The sequence below is a fragment of the Lontra canadensis genome, unplaced genomic scaffold (genome assembly GCF_010015895.1).
Source record: "Lontra canadensis isolate GAN:19392208 unplaced genomic scaffold, GSC_riverotter_1.0 scaffold19, whole genome shotgun sequence".
Taxonomy (NCBI): domain Eukaryota; kingdom Metazoa; phylum Chordata; class Mammalia; order Carnivora; family Mustelidae; genus Lontra; species Lontra canadensis.
Genome location: NW_022631013.1, coordinates 4,329,479 through 4,345,002, shown reverse-complemented (window position 1 = coordinate 4,345,002; position 15,524 = coordinate 4,329,479). Strand labels below are relative to the sequence as shown.

Here is a 15,524-nt window from a genome sequence, read left to right as displayed (position 1 = left end):
CATTTAAGTGGAAGGCTGAATTGCTCACCTAGTGTCTCTTTATAAATTCCAAAGATGTACTGATTGGCCCTAGCGTTAGTACATACATATCCCAGGTTGATCTTTGTGATCAATGTTGAGTTGCTGAAGAGCAGTTACAAAAAGGGCATGTAAATTCCAATCTCCGTCTACCCTCCCATGTATTTGTTCCAGGACAGAAAAGCAGTCCTGCATTCATTTGCTGAGCTTTAAATCTGTAACAGTGTTCAATACTGGGTCTCTTCAGCTCTATAATATTATGTTGAACATATGAAACTGTCAACATTCAATCAGTTTTGACTTCCAAATAGACAATGTCATCTCTCTGACTTTAAGCCAACCACCCTCGTGATATGTCTATGACATGTTCACACCATGAGTCAAAGTCCCTGTCCCTGTTCTTTGCATGGCAGAGCTCCATATAGAACTATCTAGTTTCTGTTAGAAAGCTATTTGCAACTATAGCTCCAAAGCCCATGTCACTGCCAGTGTTACAGCAGCAACTGAGTCCCTCTAGCTAAATCTCTCTGCCATGTGATGAAGGAATACTGAACTATTCCCAGAAAAGCTCCTACTGACCTCCTTTAATTAAGGAATTTCTGGCCATTTAATTTCACTGGGTACTTTTACTCTCATAATTTACTGAGTTCATATAATCCTGCATAAATCTGGTTCTCCATCTGAAACTATGTTTCACTCATTTATGCAACAAATTTTTTATTAAGAACCAACTATGAGAAATATTTTATTAAGGGCACTTGGGTAGTAGGAATAGAGAAGTGAATAACACAGAGTCATTGCTTTCATGGTGCTTATATTCAAGTGAAAGGACACATACAGATGTGTATGTAGTGGTGTTAAGAGCAGCACTAAAGAAAAATAAAGCAGAGTAAGAAGAACGCTGAATGCGAGTGAGGATGGAAGCACTATCTATTGTGGGGATTTCTGTGGTGGTTTTTTTTGTCTGTTTGTTTGCTTCTCCCTACTAGAATATAAGCTAATGAAGGCATGGGTTTTGTCTATTTTGTACTCATCATCAGTGGTCAAACAATGCCTTTGTATTCTAGAACAAGATTATGGAAGAGTGGACAAAGACTGGGATTCATCTGCCAAATGGGTAACTTCTTCACCTATATAGTTGACAGTTCCCTGGCTTCTGTTCCAGCCAAAGAAATATCAGAACTATTGGTCAGGTTGCTATAGAATGAGGTAGAAGAAGCTTCTCAACTGATTTTATAAGAGAAAAATTGGCACCCAGTAATTAATAGGCAACTAGTTTTATCCAGGCTAATACATACCATCTTAGGTTTATATCAGTCATCACAAGCTGCCATAACAAAATGTCACAGACTGGGTGGCTTACGCTGCAGAAATGTATTTTCTCACAGTTCTTGAGACTAGGAGTCCTAAGATCAAGGTGCATTCAACGTTGATCTCTGATGAGATCTCTCTTCCTAGTTTGTAGACAGCTGGTTCTGTTCCCTTTTCACACTAACCTTTCTTCTGTGTGCTCACGCGGAGGGAGGGTGGGGCTGAAGGAAAGGAGGGAAGGGTGGAAGGAGACCAGGGACAGGGAGAAAGAGGTCTTTAGTATCTCTTCAGGGACACCAGTTTTACCTAATTAGAGCCCCAACCCTCATGACTTCATTTAACTTTAATTATGTTCTTAAAGGCCCTATCTCCAAGTATAGGCATATTTGGGGTTAGGACTTTAATATATAAATTGGGGGGGGCACAATTCACCCCATAACAAGGTTACAAACATTATATGTTATTAATTTTATGTGCTTATTCTGCCTATGAACATAATACTTTCAATGCTTCCAGGTGTGATACTTAATGAGGCCAATACAAAACATCCAAGAGCATAATATGCTCAGTCTCAGCATTTACCTTTGAAGGCAATACTAAGGGTGGAGCCAGGGGGTAGAAACAGAGGTTTTCACAGGGCTGTAATTACCCATGCATCTGGTTTGTTTTACACATTTATTAAATAGTTGTTGAACGGCTGAGATAGGTAGAAGATGTGGAGATTGATGAATCATTACATTATTCAGCTGAAACTAATATGACACTGTACATTAATTATACTTGAATTAAAATCAAATGAAAACAAGTTAAAACTCTATTATCATACACTAGAAAAAAATTTTAAGGTTTCAGTGTACGGGTGACATTTTATATTAGCTTCATCTTTCTTCAAAGAAATCTGGTTAACTAGGATGAGAAAAATAATGTGCAGTGCACCTGGATGACTCAGTTGAGCATCTGCCCCTGGCTCAGGCCATGATCCCAGGGTCCTGATATGAACCCCTGTGTCGGGGAGCTTCTCCCTCTTACTCTACCCCTGCTCGTGTGCTCCCTCACTCACTTTCTCAAAAAATAAATGAAATCTTAGGAAAAAAGAAAAAGAGCTCATAAATTTGTTTCGGGGGGACAAAATGCCATAAGGAAAAGAATAATTTTTTTTAAAGCTGTTCATAGCTGCATTATTGTGGAATGTAACAGTTTGGCAACAGCCTAATGCCAGCATTCAAGTATTAAATAAATTGAGAAAGAATATGGTGAAATACTAGAGCCAAATGTCTTTAGAAGTGAAATGGAAACATGCCTAAAAACTAGTGTTAATGGGGAAAAACAAGGAAGCACAAAACCCGACTTCTGTGTAATTCCCTAAAATACACTTCAAAAAATGTGCCCCGGTGATGATGTTAATGAGATTTTCCCCCAGTTCTTCTTAATGTTACAACACTTTAGTGTCACGAATAAACACTGGAAGACAAAACAAAAACTACACCATACCTTACTGTGTATGTGTATTGGACAAAATCTGAAAAGAGGTATCAATACGCCAAAGTGCTACGGTAAAGCTCCACCTTCCGTCCTTTGCAGAAAGATACAGAAACCTTAAGGCTCAAGACAACCTGTTAGTCCTCCTGCAAATTCAAGCCAACCTCCACTTGCCGCTGGGAAGCGCAGTTGCTGCCAGGCACGCCCTCCAGGAACCCCTCCCGGCCTGCGACGAGGCCGGAAGTGACGCACAAGCTGCGACGCCAGTGCTCACCGCCCATAGTCGCCGCCACAGCGGGGTTTAGGTAGCTTCAGAGACGGCGGGCTTTCGCCCAATGTTTGCAGCAGGGGGATCATGACGGGGAAAAAGTCTTCCCGGGAGAAGCGGCGCAAACGAAGCGGTCAGGACGCGGCCGCGGCGCTCCCGGCGCCGGACTTGGTGCCCGCCCTGGTCAGTAGCGGCAGTGGAAGCACCAGCGGCTGTGGGAGTACCAGCGGCTGCGGGAGCGTCACCTGCTGTGGGAACACCAGCTTTAGTGGCAGTGTCACTGGCGGTGGGAGTGGAGGTAGCTGCTGGGGCGGGAGCAGCGTGGAGCGCAGCGAGCGCCGGAAGCGGAGGAGCACTGACTCATCCTCCAGCGTCTCCGGGTCGCTGCAGCAGGTGCGTGCGCGCCCTTCTCGGGGCTCTCGGAGCAGCTGCGTCCTCCGAGGAAGACGGGCGGGGAGCGGAGTTTGGTGACGGGTGGGCTCTTATTGTAGCTCACTTAGTTACGATCCCAGGGTTCCACCCCTCCTCGAGGTTCATGTGCCTAAGTACCGGTGAACCGCACACTCCCATGCCTTTAACTTAAACTTTCTGGGTTTGCTGATCATCTAGCTCATCTAGCTTTTGGCCCCTTCCACTCCAGTAGCAGTCGACCTGAAAAGTATGGGTCGGGAGATAGGCTTCAGTGCCCTTGAGAGCCACCGTTTACTTCTTTCTTTATCTTCACCTTTTAGTAGATTATGATTAACTCCGCCTTACAGGATGAGAAAATTGAGGTTCAGAGAAATTAATGAAGTTTACCCACAGTCACAGTTTGTTAGTAACACCTACATTTTGAAACCAATATTTGATACAAAAGCCATGTTTTTTACACTCAGTCGATCTACCAAAATACCACCGTTTAAAAAAAAAGCTGTTTGCTTATATTATAACGAAAGCGTGAATACATAAAAGTTATACAACACAAATAAAAGAGAAAGCATGAGAGTTTCTGTTGAAGCCTCCCCTTTATTTGCTAGGCAGGCTCTTCATTAACTCTTGTTAAGTTTGTGTATTTTAGGTCTTACATATAAGCTTTATTGTGATATTACCCCCATTGAATTAGATAATTGTCTTATTTTTTAGTGACTGCAGTATATTCCATTTTATCTTTATTGATGAATATTTAGATTTTTAGTTTTCTTGCTGTTACAGAGATAATGTGGAAATGAACCCTTGCACCTATATATTGGCAACAAATACTTTAGGATAGAATCTTAGAAGTGAAATTGCTGGGTCAAAGTTTATGCATTTAAAAAGATTTGGTAGGTACCACCAAATACTTTCCAAAACAGATTTTACTGGTGTATAGTCTAAACATTACAAAAGAATACCAATTTCTGCAAATACTCACTATATCCATTTTTGAAAAATTTGTCAGCTTAGTGGGTGAAATTAATATTTCATTTGTTTTGATTTATATATTCCTGATTAATAGTGAGATTAAACATTTTAATGTTTTTATTTGCCATTTGATTCCTCCGCATGTAAGTTGCATAAATATATTCTCTGGCCATTTTTCTTTTTGGTTATTTTGAGCTTTTTACTAGTAAGTTCTGAATCTATTTAAGGTCTGTGTTCTTACCCTCTGTGTAAGGTATATTGCAAATGTTACATAACTTTGTCTATGGTGTACTGAAGTTTTTAATTTCTCTGTGGTCAAGATTAATAATATTATCCTTTGCCTTCTGGATTGTGTATGATTAGAAAGATCTTTCCATACTCCCAACCTATCCTAAAACTAGTTTTTGTTTTCTTCTAGTATTTTTAAAGATTACACCTTTAAATTGGGAGCTGTGGAAGCATGGAAGACCATTTATTTTTTTTTTTTTAGAAAACCATTTATTTTTATGTATTTTCTTGTATTTAGCCACATTATTAATTACTAGTTTAAAATTTGGCTCAGAAATTTGTACAAACGGGATTTTGTCTCTTTTTTTCATTGCTAATACTTCTTGTTTTTTGTACTTTTACATTAATGAAGACTTTTAGTGTAGTGTTGAACAGAGGCACTGATAGGCATTTTTTTCTCATTTGTTTTTTTAATTGGGAACACTTCTAATGTTCCATCCAAAAGTACATTTGTCAAAGATCATGAAAGATTCTTTTGATCAAGTTAAGGACATTTTCTTCAATTCCTAGTTCACTGAGGGTTGTAGAGTTTTATCAGATGCTTTTATGGCATTCTGTTGAGGTGATCACATAATTTTCCCCCTTTGATCTGAAAATGTAATTTTTAATAACTTAGTAAATTAACTCATGTTGAACTGTTTTGCAGTCTTGGGATAGACCCTGTTTGGTTTATTGGTTTGGTTACTGTACTCAGCTGGAATTCAGTATTCTTACTGTGTGTCTATGTTCTTAAATTAAATCAGCTTACAGTTTTTATTTTTGTAGTTATCCTGTCTGGTTTTGGTATCAAGATTATGGATTGATTTGGAAAGTTTTGCATTTTGGGGATGTGTTCCAGAATAGTTTTCATCTTTTTCCTAAAGATTTATTAGAACTGGACTATTGGAGTTTATCGCTCAGTGGGTCTGGTAGAGTTTTTAAAATTTTTTTTAATATTTTATTTATTTATTTGACACAGAGAGAGAGAGAGATCACAAGTAGGCAGAGCAGCAGGCAGAGAGAGAGAGGGGGAATCAGGCTCCCTGCGGAGCAGAGAGCCTGACGCGGGGCTCGATCCCAGGACCCCGAGACCATGACCTGAGCCAAAGGCAGCGGCTTAACCCACTGAGCCACCCAGGCGCCCCGGGTTTTTAAATTTTTTAAAATTAATTAATAATATTAGTATTTTCATGCAGAACTAAACCCTAGTTCTAATTTGTGAAGAAAAAAAGACGTCGTTGTATTAGGCATATAGATAACAACTCAAAATTCTTTTTTTTTTAAAGATTTAATTTACTTGTTTGACAGAGAGAGAGAGATCACAAGTAGGCAGAGCAGCAGGCAGAGAGGGGGAAAGCAGGCTCCCCACTGAGCAGAGAGCCCAATGTGGGGCTCAATCCCAGGACCCTAAGATCATGACCTGAGCCGAAGGCAGAGGCTTAACCCACTGAGTCACCCGGCTCCCCAACATCTCAGAATTCTGAGAGTGCCATTACATCTGGTGTATATTGTGTTTCCTCTTATTATTGATGCTGTTTTTGGTAACAGCTTTGTAGAGTTGTAATTCATATACCATACAATTCACTTGTTTCAAATATATAGTTCACTGGTTTTGAGCATATTAATGGAGTTGTTCAACAATCACTATAGTTAGTTTTATTTCCATCACCCCCAAAAGAAACCCAGTGTGTACCTTTCGGTTATCATCTGCAGTGCTCACTCCTTTGGCAGTCACTACTTCTTGTCTGTGTAGATTTATGGATTTCCCTGCTCAGGACATTTTATATGAATGGAATAATATTTCAATGTATGGCTATACCACAATTGGTTTTTCCATTTGTCACTTGATGGACATTTGGATTGTTGCCATCTTTTAGCTATTATGAATAACGCTATGAATATTTGCGTACAGGTTTTTGTGCAGGTGTGTGGTTACATTTCTCTTGGATGCATATCTAGGAATGGAATTCCTGGGGCATATAACTTTTTAAGGAACTGTCAGACTTTTTTCAAGCAGCTGTACTGCTTTCTATTCCCAATAGCAGTGTTTGAGATGTCCAGTTTCTCTATATCCTCACTACTTACTTTGTGAAACATTAAAATGAGATCTAACCTTTACTTTTTCAGCCTAATTGTCATAGTATTCTTTAAAATTGGTGTGTTTTTAAGCCACTTTTAAAACAACTCTATTAGAAAATATAATAAAGAAACCTGCTTCAACTATATAGTCAGGGAAGATTTTTCTTGAAGAGATGACTTTTGAATTGGTATCTGAATTTGTTAACTTTAGGAGTATAGTGCTAGGGGGATGTGGGGAGGAAAGGCCGTTTTAGGCAGAGTGATACGTACATAAGCCCTGCCTGGATGAGGTGAAGGAAGAACAGGTTATATTTGAGTAGTTCAAAGAAGGTTGTTGTGTTTGTAGCACAAACAATGAACATGTTGGCTCTGATAGGCTTTATTACCCTAAGATCAGTGCAGAGTCATCGAGAAGTTATAAATAAAGAGGATGGGTATATGTATATTTTATAGAATCTATTCTAGGAACAGTATGCAAAACAGATTGGAGAGACCTCAGATTAGGTGCAAGACATCCAGTTAAGTAGCTGTTGAGGTAATCTAGGCAAAAGATGATGGCACCTTGGACCAGGATTATAGCAGATGTAGAGAGACTGGATATATTTGGGAGATAGGAGGTCAAATTGACAGAAATGTCTTAAATGACTTGGCTACTTTGAGTATGATTAAATTACATAGCAGTATTAACAATGTATGTAGCTCCTAGAAAGAAGTAATATTTCTTAATTGTGGTTTTCAGCATTTTTGCTGCTATCCTATTTTTTATGAATTTCAGAAGCAAACAATGCATGCATAAAGTTTTGGGTTGAGTGACATGCTAGAGGATTACCCTAATAGTTCAGCAGTCTAAAATTGTAGGCAGTCACTCAATACTGAGTATATTTACTTTTTTTTTTTTTTAATATTTAGTATATTTTCACTTGCGTGTCCTGAGATCATCTCTTCACTTTGTATCAGTTGACTGGATTAATTGTAGTAGGGACAGTAAGATCAAAAAATACTGAACAATTAAATATACTTTTTACTGGCTTTATTTATGCAAACAAAGAATTTGGAAATGTTTAATGTAGTAGTTACTAAATGTAAATGTGTGACATCATATACACACTCCTTTATTTAATGGTTCTTTGTCTCTTTTAATTTTAGGATACCAAATACCTTTTGCCAACTTTGGAAAAAGAATTATTCTTGGCAGAGCACAGTGACCTTGAAGAAGGTGGACTGGACTTGACTGTGTCATTAAAGCCAGTTAGTTTCTATATATCAGACAAAAAAGAAATGCTTCAGCAGTGTTTCTGTATCATAGGTGAGAAAAAGTTACAGAAGATGCTTCCTGATGTGTTAAAGGTACTTCATTACATATATTATTGGATTATACACATATATAGAAATATACAAACGCCTTTTATTTTTTAAATGATTATTTATTTATTTATTTGACAGACATAGATCACAAACAGGCAGAGAGGCAGGCAGAGAGAGGGGGGAAGCAGGCTCCCTGCTGAGCAGAGAGCCCTTTGTGGGGCTTGATCCCAGGACCCTGGGATCGTGACCTGAGCTGAAGGCAGAGGCTTTAACCCACTGAGCCACCCAGGTGCCCCTACAAACATCTTTTTTATAGTAATCATTTTACTTCATGTAAATCATAATTGGAAGTTTTCAACTCAAGCTACTTCAAAAGATTAAAAAATGGGATCTTAGAGAGTATAAAAGCCCTGTGTATTTAAGTTTGCCAAGAAAAAATGGAGCAGTATACTGTGTTTAGGTAAGGAACTTATTAGCCTTTTAGAAATAATTCTATTAAATGCAGGACATTTTAATAACAAAATTAGAGATATAATGACTCTGGTGTCTTAAGAAATAATATTCTGCTATGTAACCAATACAGTATTGGTTGGTAGAAGCTTACATTTCACTAAATTCACAAATGTTTGCATTTATTTATTTATGGTATTCTAATGGAAATAGGGTGTGGAAGATCTAAGATGTATAAAGCCAGCACTTGAGTATTTAAATCTTTAGAGGAATTACCTAACAAATAGGCTGCTGTTAAGAATATCTGGGCACCTCACTTCTCTTTAGTTCTTTCATAATAAATATGATACTTTATTCTCATCAAATGCCTATAAATTACAACAATTACATGTTATTGACAGTTTTTCAGATATTATGGAAAGATTTATGTGGCTTTTAATTTGTCTTATTTTAAGAGTTTGCTAACCAGACTTTTTTTAGGATTGCTGTTTTCTAGTTTACTTTGGCACTATATTACATGAGTGTATTTTTTTAATGTCATTTTCTTTAGAACTGTTCAATAGAAGAAATTAAAAAACTCTGCCAAGAACAGTTAGAGCTCCTATCTGAAAAAAAAATCTTGAAGATTCTTGAGGGTAAGAATACGTATTTCTAAACTCTGGTAATTTATTGTTTAACATATATCTAACATAAGTCCTAAATTATTCTTTCTTTTCTTGATTATTAGTTTAATTTCATTACTGGGTAGTCATTGAGTAATTTTACTTCTCTTTGTGCTGTGAAATAAAGCTTACTTAGCAGAATAACATTTCAAGAATAGACTTTTTGATGTGTATTTCATTTTCTCAAACTAAATATAATCAAAGGTAAGAGCATAAGTTTGTATACAATAAAAATGAAATAAAAAATTTTACCCAAATGCTGTAAAAAAGGATTAATTATTGAGATGGCTTTTCTAAAAATAATTTTCTATTTTCTGCTTTACATTACTATTGCTTGTAATTGCCCATTGCATACTGCTTTTGCTCTAATAAGACCTGGCTGTGGAGTTGGAAGAATTTTTGCAATTTGCCTACATTTATCTCTGCCTAAAGTATAACTCTTCTTTGTGATGCTACTACCTGTAGAATTTTAGATTTTCTTTTTTTAAATTATGTTTTTTTATTCATTTGATAAGAGACAGAGAGAAAGCATGAGCAGGGGGAGAGGTGGAGGGAGAGGGAAAAGCATACTCCCTGCTGAGCCAGGACCCTGATGTGGGACTTGGTCCCAGGACCTGGAGATCGTGACCTGAGCCAAAGGCAGACGCTTAACCGTCTGAGCCACTGAGGCACCCCAGAATTTTAGATTTTCACACTTTTTTTTTTTCTTTTGGAACTGTACAAGGATTATAGCATTAGCATTACAAGAGAAGAAGCAAAAGAAACGGAGATTTTAGATTTCCAGATATATCTTTTTTAAATGCAAAATGTTTTAATGTGCACGCTTGGCTGGTTCACTTGGTAGAGCATGACTCTTGATCTCAGGGCAGTGAATTTGAGCCCCACATGGGTGTAGAAATTACTTAAAATCTTTAAAAAAAAATAAAATGGTTTAATGGAAGTTATAACTTTGCTAATAATTGTACACATTTGGTTGTAGCCCATAAGTACATATATACACACATGTTTTTGTGTGTGTGTGTATGTATATATTTATGACATAGATAACAGGAAGGCAGTGAGAAATACCTAGTAAGGCATTGAAAGAACCAATTTTTTTTTTTTTTTAAGATTTTATTTATTTCACAGAGAGAGACACAGCAAATGAGGGAACACAAGCTGGGGGAGTGGGAGAGGGAGAAGCATGGTCCCCACTGAGTAGGGAGCCTGATGTGGAGCTTGATCCCAGGACCCTGGAGCCATGACCTGAGCTGAAGGCAGACACTTAAGAATGGAGCCACCCAGGCACCCTGAAAGAACTCATTTTAAATATAAGCAATTAAAAATGTCATCTTTCAACAACTATTAAGTTCTTGAATCTGCGTCACTTTTATAGATGGCAATTTGTGTAGTTATTAAATTGTTCTGACATTTTATAAGCCTGCTTTCAATAGTTTATTTTATTTATAAGGTGACAATGGTATGGACTCTGATATGGAAGAGGAAGCAGATGATGGCGCTAAGATGGGATCTGATTTAGTCAGTCAGTAAGTTAAAAACTTTCATTTCCATTTCAGATTTTCTTTGTTGTTCCTTCCATGATTTCTTACCCCAAGAATGTGATTGTTTTTCTGTGTTGTATTTATATAAAATGATTTAACAGAATTGATTTGTTTACTTGTAATGATTGGTCCTTTTGGAATATATGAGAATACAGTTAATTGCTTTCAGGATTAAGGTGATTTTCTTAAACTACTTCTCATACATGTATGACAACAGTGATGCCAACCTGAAGCAGAATCACATCTCCCATTTGGAATTTGAATTTACTACTAGTGATACTCATTATTAAGTACTTACTCTACCAGGTATTATGTTAGTGGTTTAGAACACTTGAAATTCTTCTAGTATCTATTAATGTCAGATTGATAATTGTCTCATTTCACAAATGAGATAGTAAGGTGGTTCATTTTACATAGGTACATAAAATCTGACTATTGTGATGATAAAAAAATGCCCAGAGTTTTGGGATGCTAATATAAACCTTTTTATTTTGGAAAGTTTTAAATTTGCATAAAAATTGAAAGAATCGAATGAAATAAGCAACATTAAGCTTTTGCTATTTTTGCTTTCTCTCTTTGTATTTATCATTTTTCTCCCAGAGCTGTTTGCATTAGCTTTCTAGGGTTGCCATAGCAAAATACCATAGACTGGTTGACTTATTTAAAGAACAGAAGTTGATTTTCTCATGGTTCTGGAGGCTGGAAGTTCAAGATCAAGGTGCTGGCAAGTTTGGTTTCCTCTGAGGCCTCTCTTCTTGACTTGCAGATGGCTACCTTGTTGCTGCTGCTTTTTTTAAGTTTTATTTTTTTGAGGGGGCAGGGGTCGGGAAGGGGGGTGAGGGCAGAGCTAGAGGATTCTCGGGCAGACTCCCCAATGAGCAGAGAGCCTGATAGGAAGGATGTGGGGCTCAATCCACGGACCTGAGATCATGACCTGAGATCATGACCTGAACTGAAACCAAGAGTTGGATGCTTAACTGACTGAGCCACCCAGGTGCCCCTTGTTGCTGCCTACTTGGCTGCCCTTATGTGGGTGTGCCCCTGATATCTCTTCCTGTAATCTAATCTCTTTTTATAAGGATACCAGTCAGATGCCAAAGTCTACCATAGTGGCCTCATTTTAACTTAATTACCTCTTTAAAGGTCCTATCTCCAAAATAGTGGTATTCTGAGATACTGTGGCTGGGCTTCAGCCTATGAATTTTTGAGGAGACATAGTTTAGCCCATAAATCATTTAAAAATGCAGAGGTCATAACATTTCTGCCTAAACAGTTCAGTATGCATTTCCTAAAAATGACAGTCTACTGCATAGTGGTAGTACAACATCACTTTTAAGAAAATAAACAGTAGTTCAATAATGTCACCTAATATATTGCCCATACAAAATTTTTCCAATTACTAAAAAAAAAAAAAAAAATTTAGAGTGTGTTTATTTTAATTAACAAACTGATTCTGATCCAGGATTCAATTAGAGTTCATGTGTTCAGTTGATTGTTAGCATCACAAAGCTGTGTTTAAAGGGAAGGTTTTGCTATAAGAAATAATAAACTTATTGACTGGCCCCGAAACTTAGTGCACATTTTAAAAGAATTTTAAAAATAACAAGGAAACCAGAAGAAAGTTAGAAAAATGAAACAATGAATGTAAACATTAAAAACTAAAGAAAGAGAAATGAATAAGTCCATAAACTTGGGTCTGTGTAAAGTCCAGATCATAGAGAAAGTCCTTTTGGGTCTGATTAAGGAGGTAAGTGGAGAACAATTAGAATTGAGATTAGGAAGAAAGGTGGTATATAAATCCACATGCAGCATTGTATAAACAAACTTGAAACTAACAAATGGATGTTTTTTGTTGTTGTTGTTTTTTCAAAATACAAATAAACCAAATTGACTTTCTGCAAAAGTAGAAAACTTGGAGATTAACATAGAAGAAATTGGAAAGGTGAATTGCTATTGAAAGAAAGACCAAGACAGGGTGGATTCACAGCTGAATTGTTACTTAATGTGAGTCAATGCATGTAATGTGTTTACAGCTAATAAAATATTCATTAATACCAGTTGTTGTTACTTTCAAACACATTACACCTTTGTTATTTAAATTATTCTGGGCTGTAGGAAAAGATGAAAAGGTCTTCAATTTACTTTATGACTTCTACATAGCTTTAATACCCCAAATCTCATAAACAGTGACAAAAAAGCATATGGGATTATAGACATTCTCACTTGTGAATCTAGATGTGAAAATTATAAGTACATATAAGCATGTAGAATCCAGCAGTGTATCATGTGAGTAGTTATGCCACTGACCAAGTAGAATTTATTCCAGGAATTTACAGGAAATTAGAAAGTCTATTAGTGTAATTCATATCGGCAAATTAAAGAAGAAAAATTATATTCTTAGATAAGTAGATACTAAAAAGGCCTTTGTTAATATTCAGCAGTCATTTCTAATATAAGCTATAGGTAAAAAAGGTACTGGAGGGGCACCTTAAATCTCAGTCCTTAAGCAGCTGCCTTCCCCTCAGGTCATGGTATGCGCCTCCCTCCCTATCCACTCACACCCTGGGGTTGAACCCCTCTTGGGCTCCCTTCTCAGTGGGAAACCTGCTTCTCCCTCTCACATTCCCCCTGCTTGTGTTCCCTCTCTCTCTCTGTCTCTCTCTGTCAAATAAATAAATAAAATCTTAAGAGAAAAAGGTACTGGAGAAAACTACTCAGATAAGGTGAGAACATTTGACCAAACTTAACTACCCACTTAGTGAATTAAAATGAGGGACTAGATAGGAAGTGTGTTAATGGCCATTTATTTTAAACATTTTCATATTGGTGCTAACAAATATAGTTAGACCAAAAGAAAGATGGGTGATGGAGAGGAATTAACTTTGATATGATAAACTTTGGAAAAGAAGAAGTAAACGTTTCTCTTTCCAGTTTATAAGATTATAGACCTAGAATAGCTGAGAGATTCTAGTTTTTTTTTTTTTTTTAAAAAAAGACTAGAATTTGATAAGATGGAGCAGTATATAAGCATAAGAAAGAAAACCAACAACTATTCTCTCTTATAGCTCGAAGATCTGTAAAGGGAGTGTATTAGGGTTTTCCAGAGAGACCGAAGCAGTAGGATTATAGTTACATAAAAGAGATTTGTTAGAGGAATTGGGTCATGTGCTTATGGATGACAAGAAGTCCCATTGTAAGGACCTATTTTATATTTTTATTTTAGCCAGAGGCTTCCTTTGAGGTTAAACAATAACTTTGTTGTTTAACCCTTAAACTGTCCCTGCTCCCCTTCCCCCAGGGGACTTAAAAACAAGTCCCGGAAACCAGCCCCACTGTAACAAAGTCCAAATTCAAGGGTGGGTCAGGCCAGGTGGAGGTATTCAATCAGTGGGGGTGCATACTGTCTCCCAGCTACCAAGGAGTATGGGCCCCGCCCTTTGGGCGCCTTTTGGGCACCAATTCTGAACTAGGTGATAGGCTGGTTCAAGTGTCTACTAGGGTAAATTGTAATTCAGTTGGTCACCTAGCATCACTGTGGAGTTTCCTGTGTATCTTACAATCTCATTGGCCACCTGTGCGCGGTCAGGCCCAAACCACATGGTCTTTGCTCTATAAAAGTTAGTCTGGAAAGCAGGGAGCGCTCGTCCTCTCTGTAGGGGCTGCCTTGACCGGTCCGGTTGACGGTCGGTCTGATTCTTGATGCTTGGAGCTAAATAAAGCTTTGCTTGACCTTTGCTTTGTATCAGTCTCACTCCTTTAATCACGGACCCATTTAGGGGTACCCAGTTTTGGGGGACCCAACACCATGATCTGTTGATCTTTGTCTGTAAGCTGGAGAGCCAGGAAAGCCAGTGGCAAAACACTGTCTACTCTGAAGGCCCGCGAATGTGGTGTAAGTCCTAGTCTAACTCCAAAAGGTCAGACACCGGGAGTGCCCCTGTTCCAGGGCAGATGGATTTCTGAACACAAGGGGACAGAGTTAATTTGCCATTTTGCCTTTCTTTTTTTCAGATTTTTTTTTTTTTTTAACTTGAGAGTGAGAGAGCAAGCGCAGGGAGTAACCAGAACGGGAGGGACAAACAGGCTCTGCACTGAGCACAGAGCCCGAAGTGGGGCTAGATCCCACGACCCTGAGATCAGGACCTAGCTAAAACCAGGAATTGGCCCCTTAATCGAAGGAGGCACCCAGGTACCCTGCCCTTCTGCCTTTTTTTATTCCAGCCCTCAAGGGATTAGCTGTAGCCCCACGCTGGGCTAAATGCTTTACCTGGTTCAATTCAAATGCTAATATCTTGAGGAAACATCCTCACAAACTCAGAGAAGTAACGCTTTACCAGCATTCTTCAGCCCAGTGACTGGGAAATAAATAAAAAAATTCCGTTAATACTAGTTAGAAAAATATGATAGGCTTTCAAATACCTTTAACAGGAAACTTACGAAGAAAACCATAACATTTTACTAAAAAACAGGAAAATCGTCTGGAAAAAAATAGAAAGCATACTTTAATTGTGTAATCTCTTGTGGTAGTTGGGAAGTTCTTAAATAAGACTAAAAACCCAGAAACCATTAAAAAAAAAAAAGGATGTATTTGTATGAAATTTTTTTTTAAATTTTGGGTATTATTTCTCTTAAATAGTCGTAACCAAACAAAAGATCTGTAAGAAATACTTGCAAGCAATGTATAATAATCCTAATATTAGTGAAGGTTGAATTCAAGGTAAAAAGATTTATGCAAGACAGTTAAAGGCAATTTATAATACTGTG

At 37.6% G+C, this 15,524-nt stretch overlaps 1 protein-coding gene across 1 annotated transcript in view; it reads left to right on the top strand.

The window, feature by feature from the left end:
* The first annotated feature begins 3,069 nt into the window (after positions 1 to 3,069).
* Positions 3,070 to 15,524, top strand: part of CAAP1 (caspase activity and apoptosis inhibitor 1) — a 46,894-nt gene continuing 34,439 nt past the window's right edge. The window contains exons 1-4 of the mRNA XM_032860317.1: positions 3,070 to 3,469; positions 7,949 to 8,149; positions 9,108 to 9,192; positions 10,670 to 10,745. Of these exons, the coding sequence (XP_032716208.1) occupies positions 3,164 to 3,469; positions 7,949 to 8,149; positions 9,108 to 9,192; positions 10,670 to 10,745 (668 nt within the window). The 5' untranslated portion in view covers positions 3,070 to 3,163. The remainder of the gene's footprint in view (positions 3,470 to 7,948; positions 8,150 to 9,107; positions 9,193 to 10,669; positions 10,746 to 15,524) is intronic.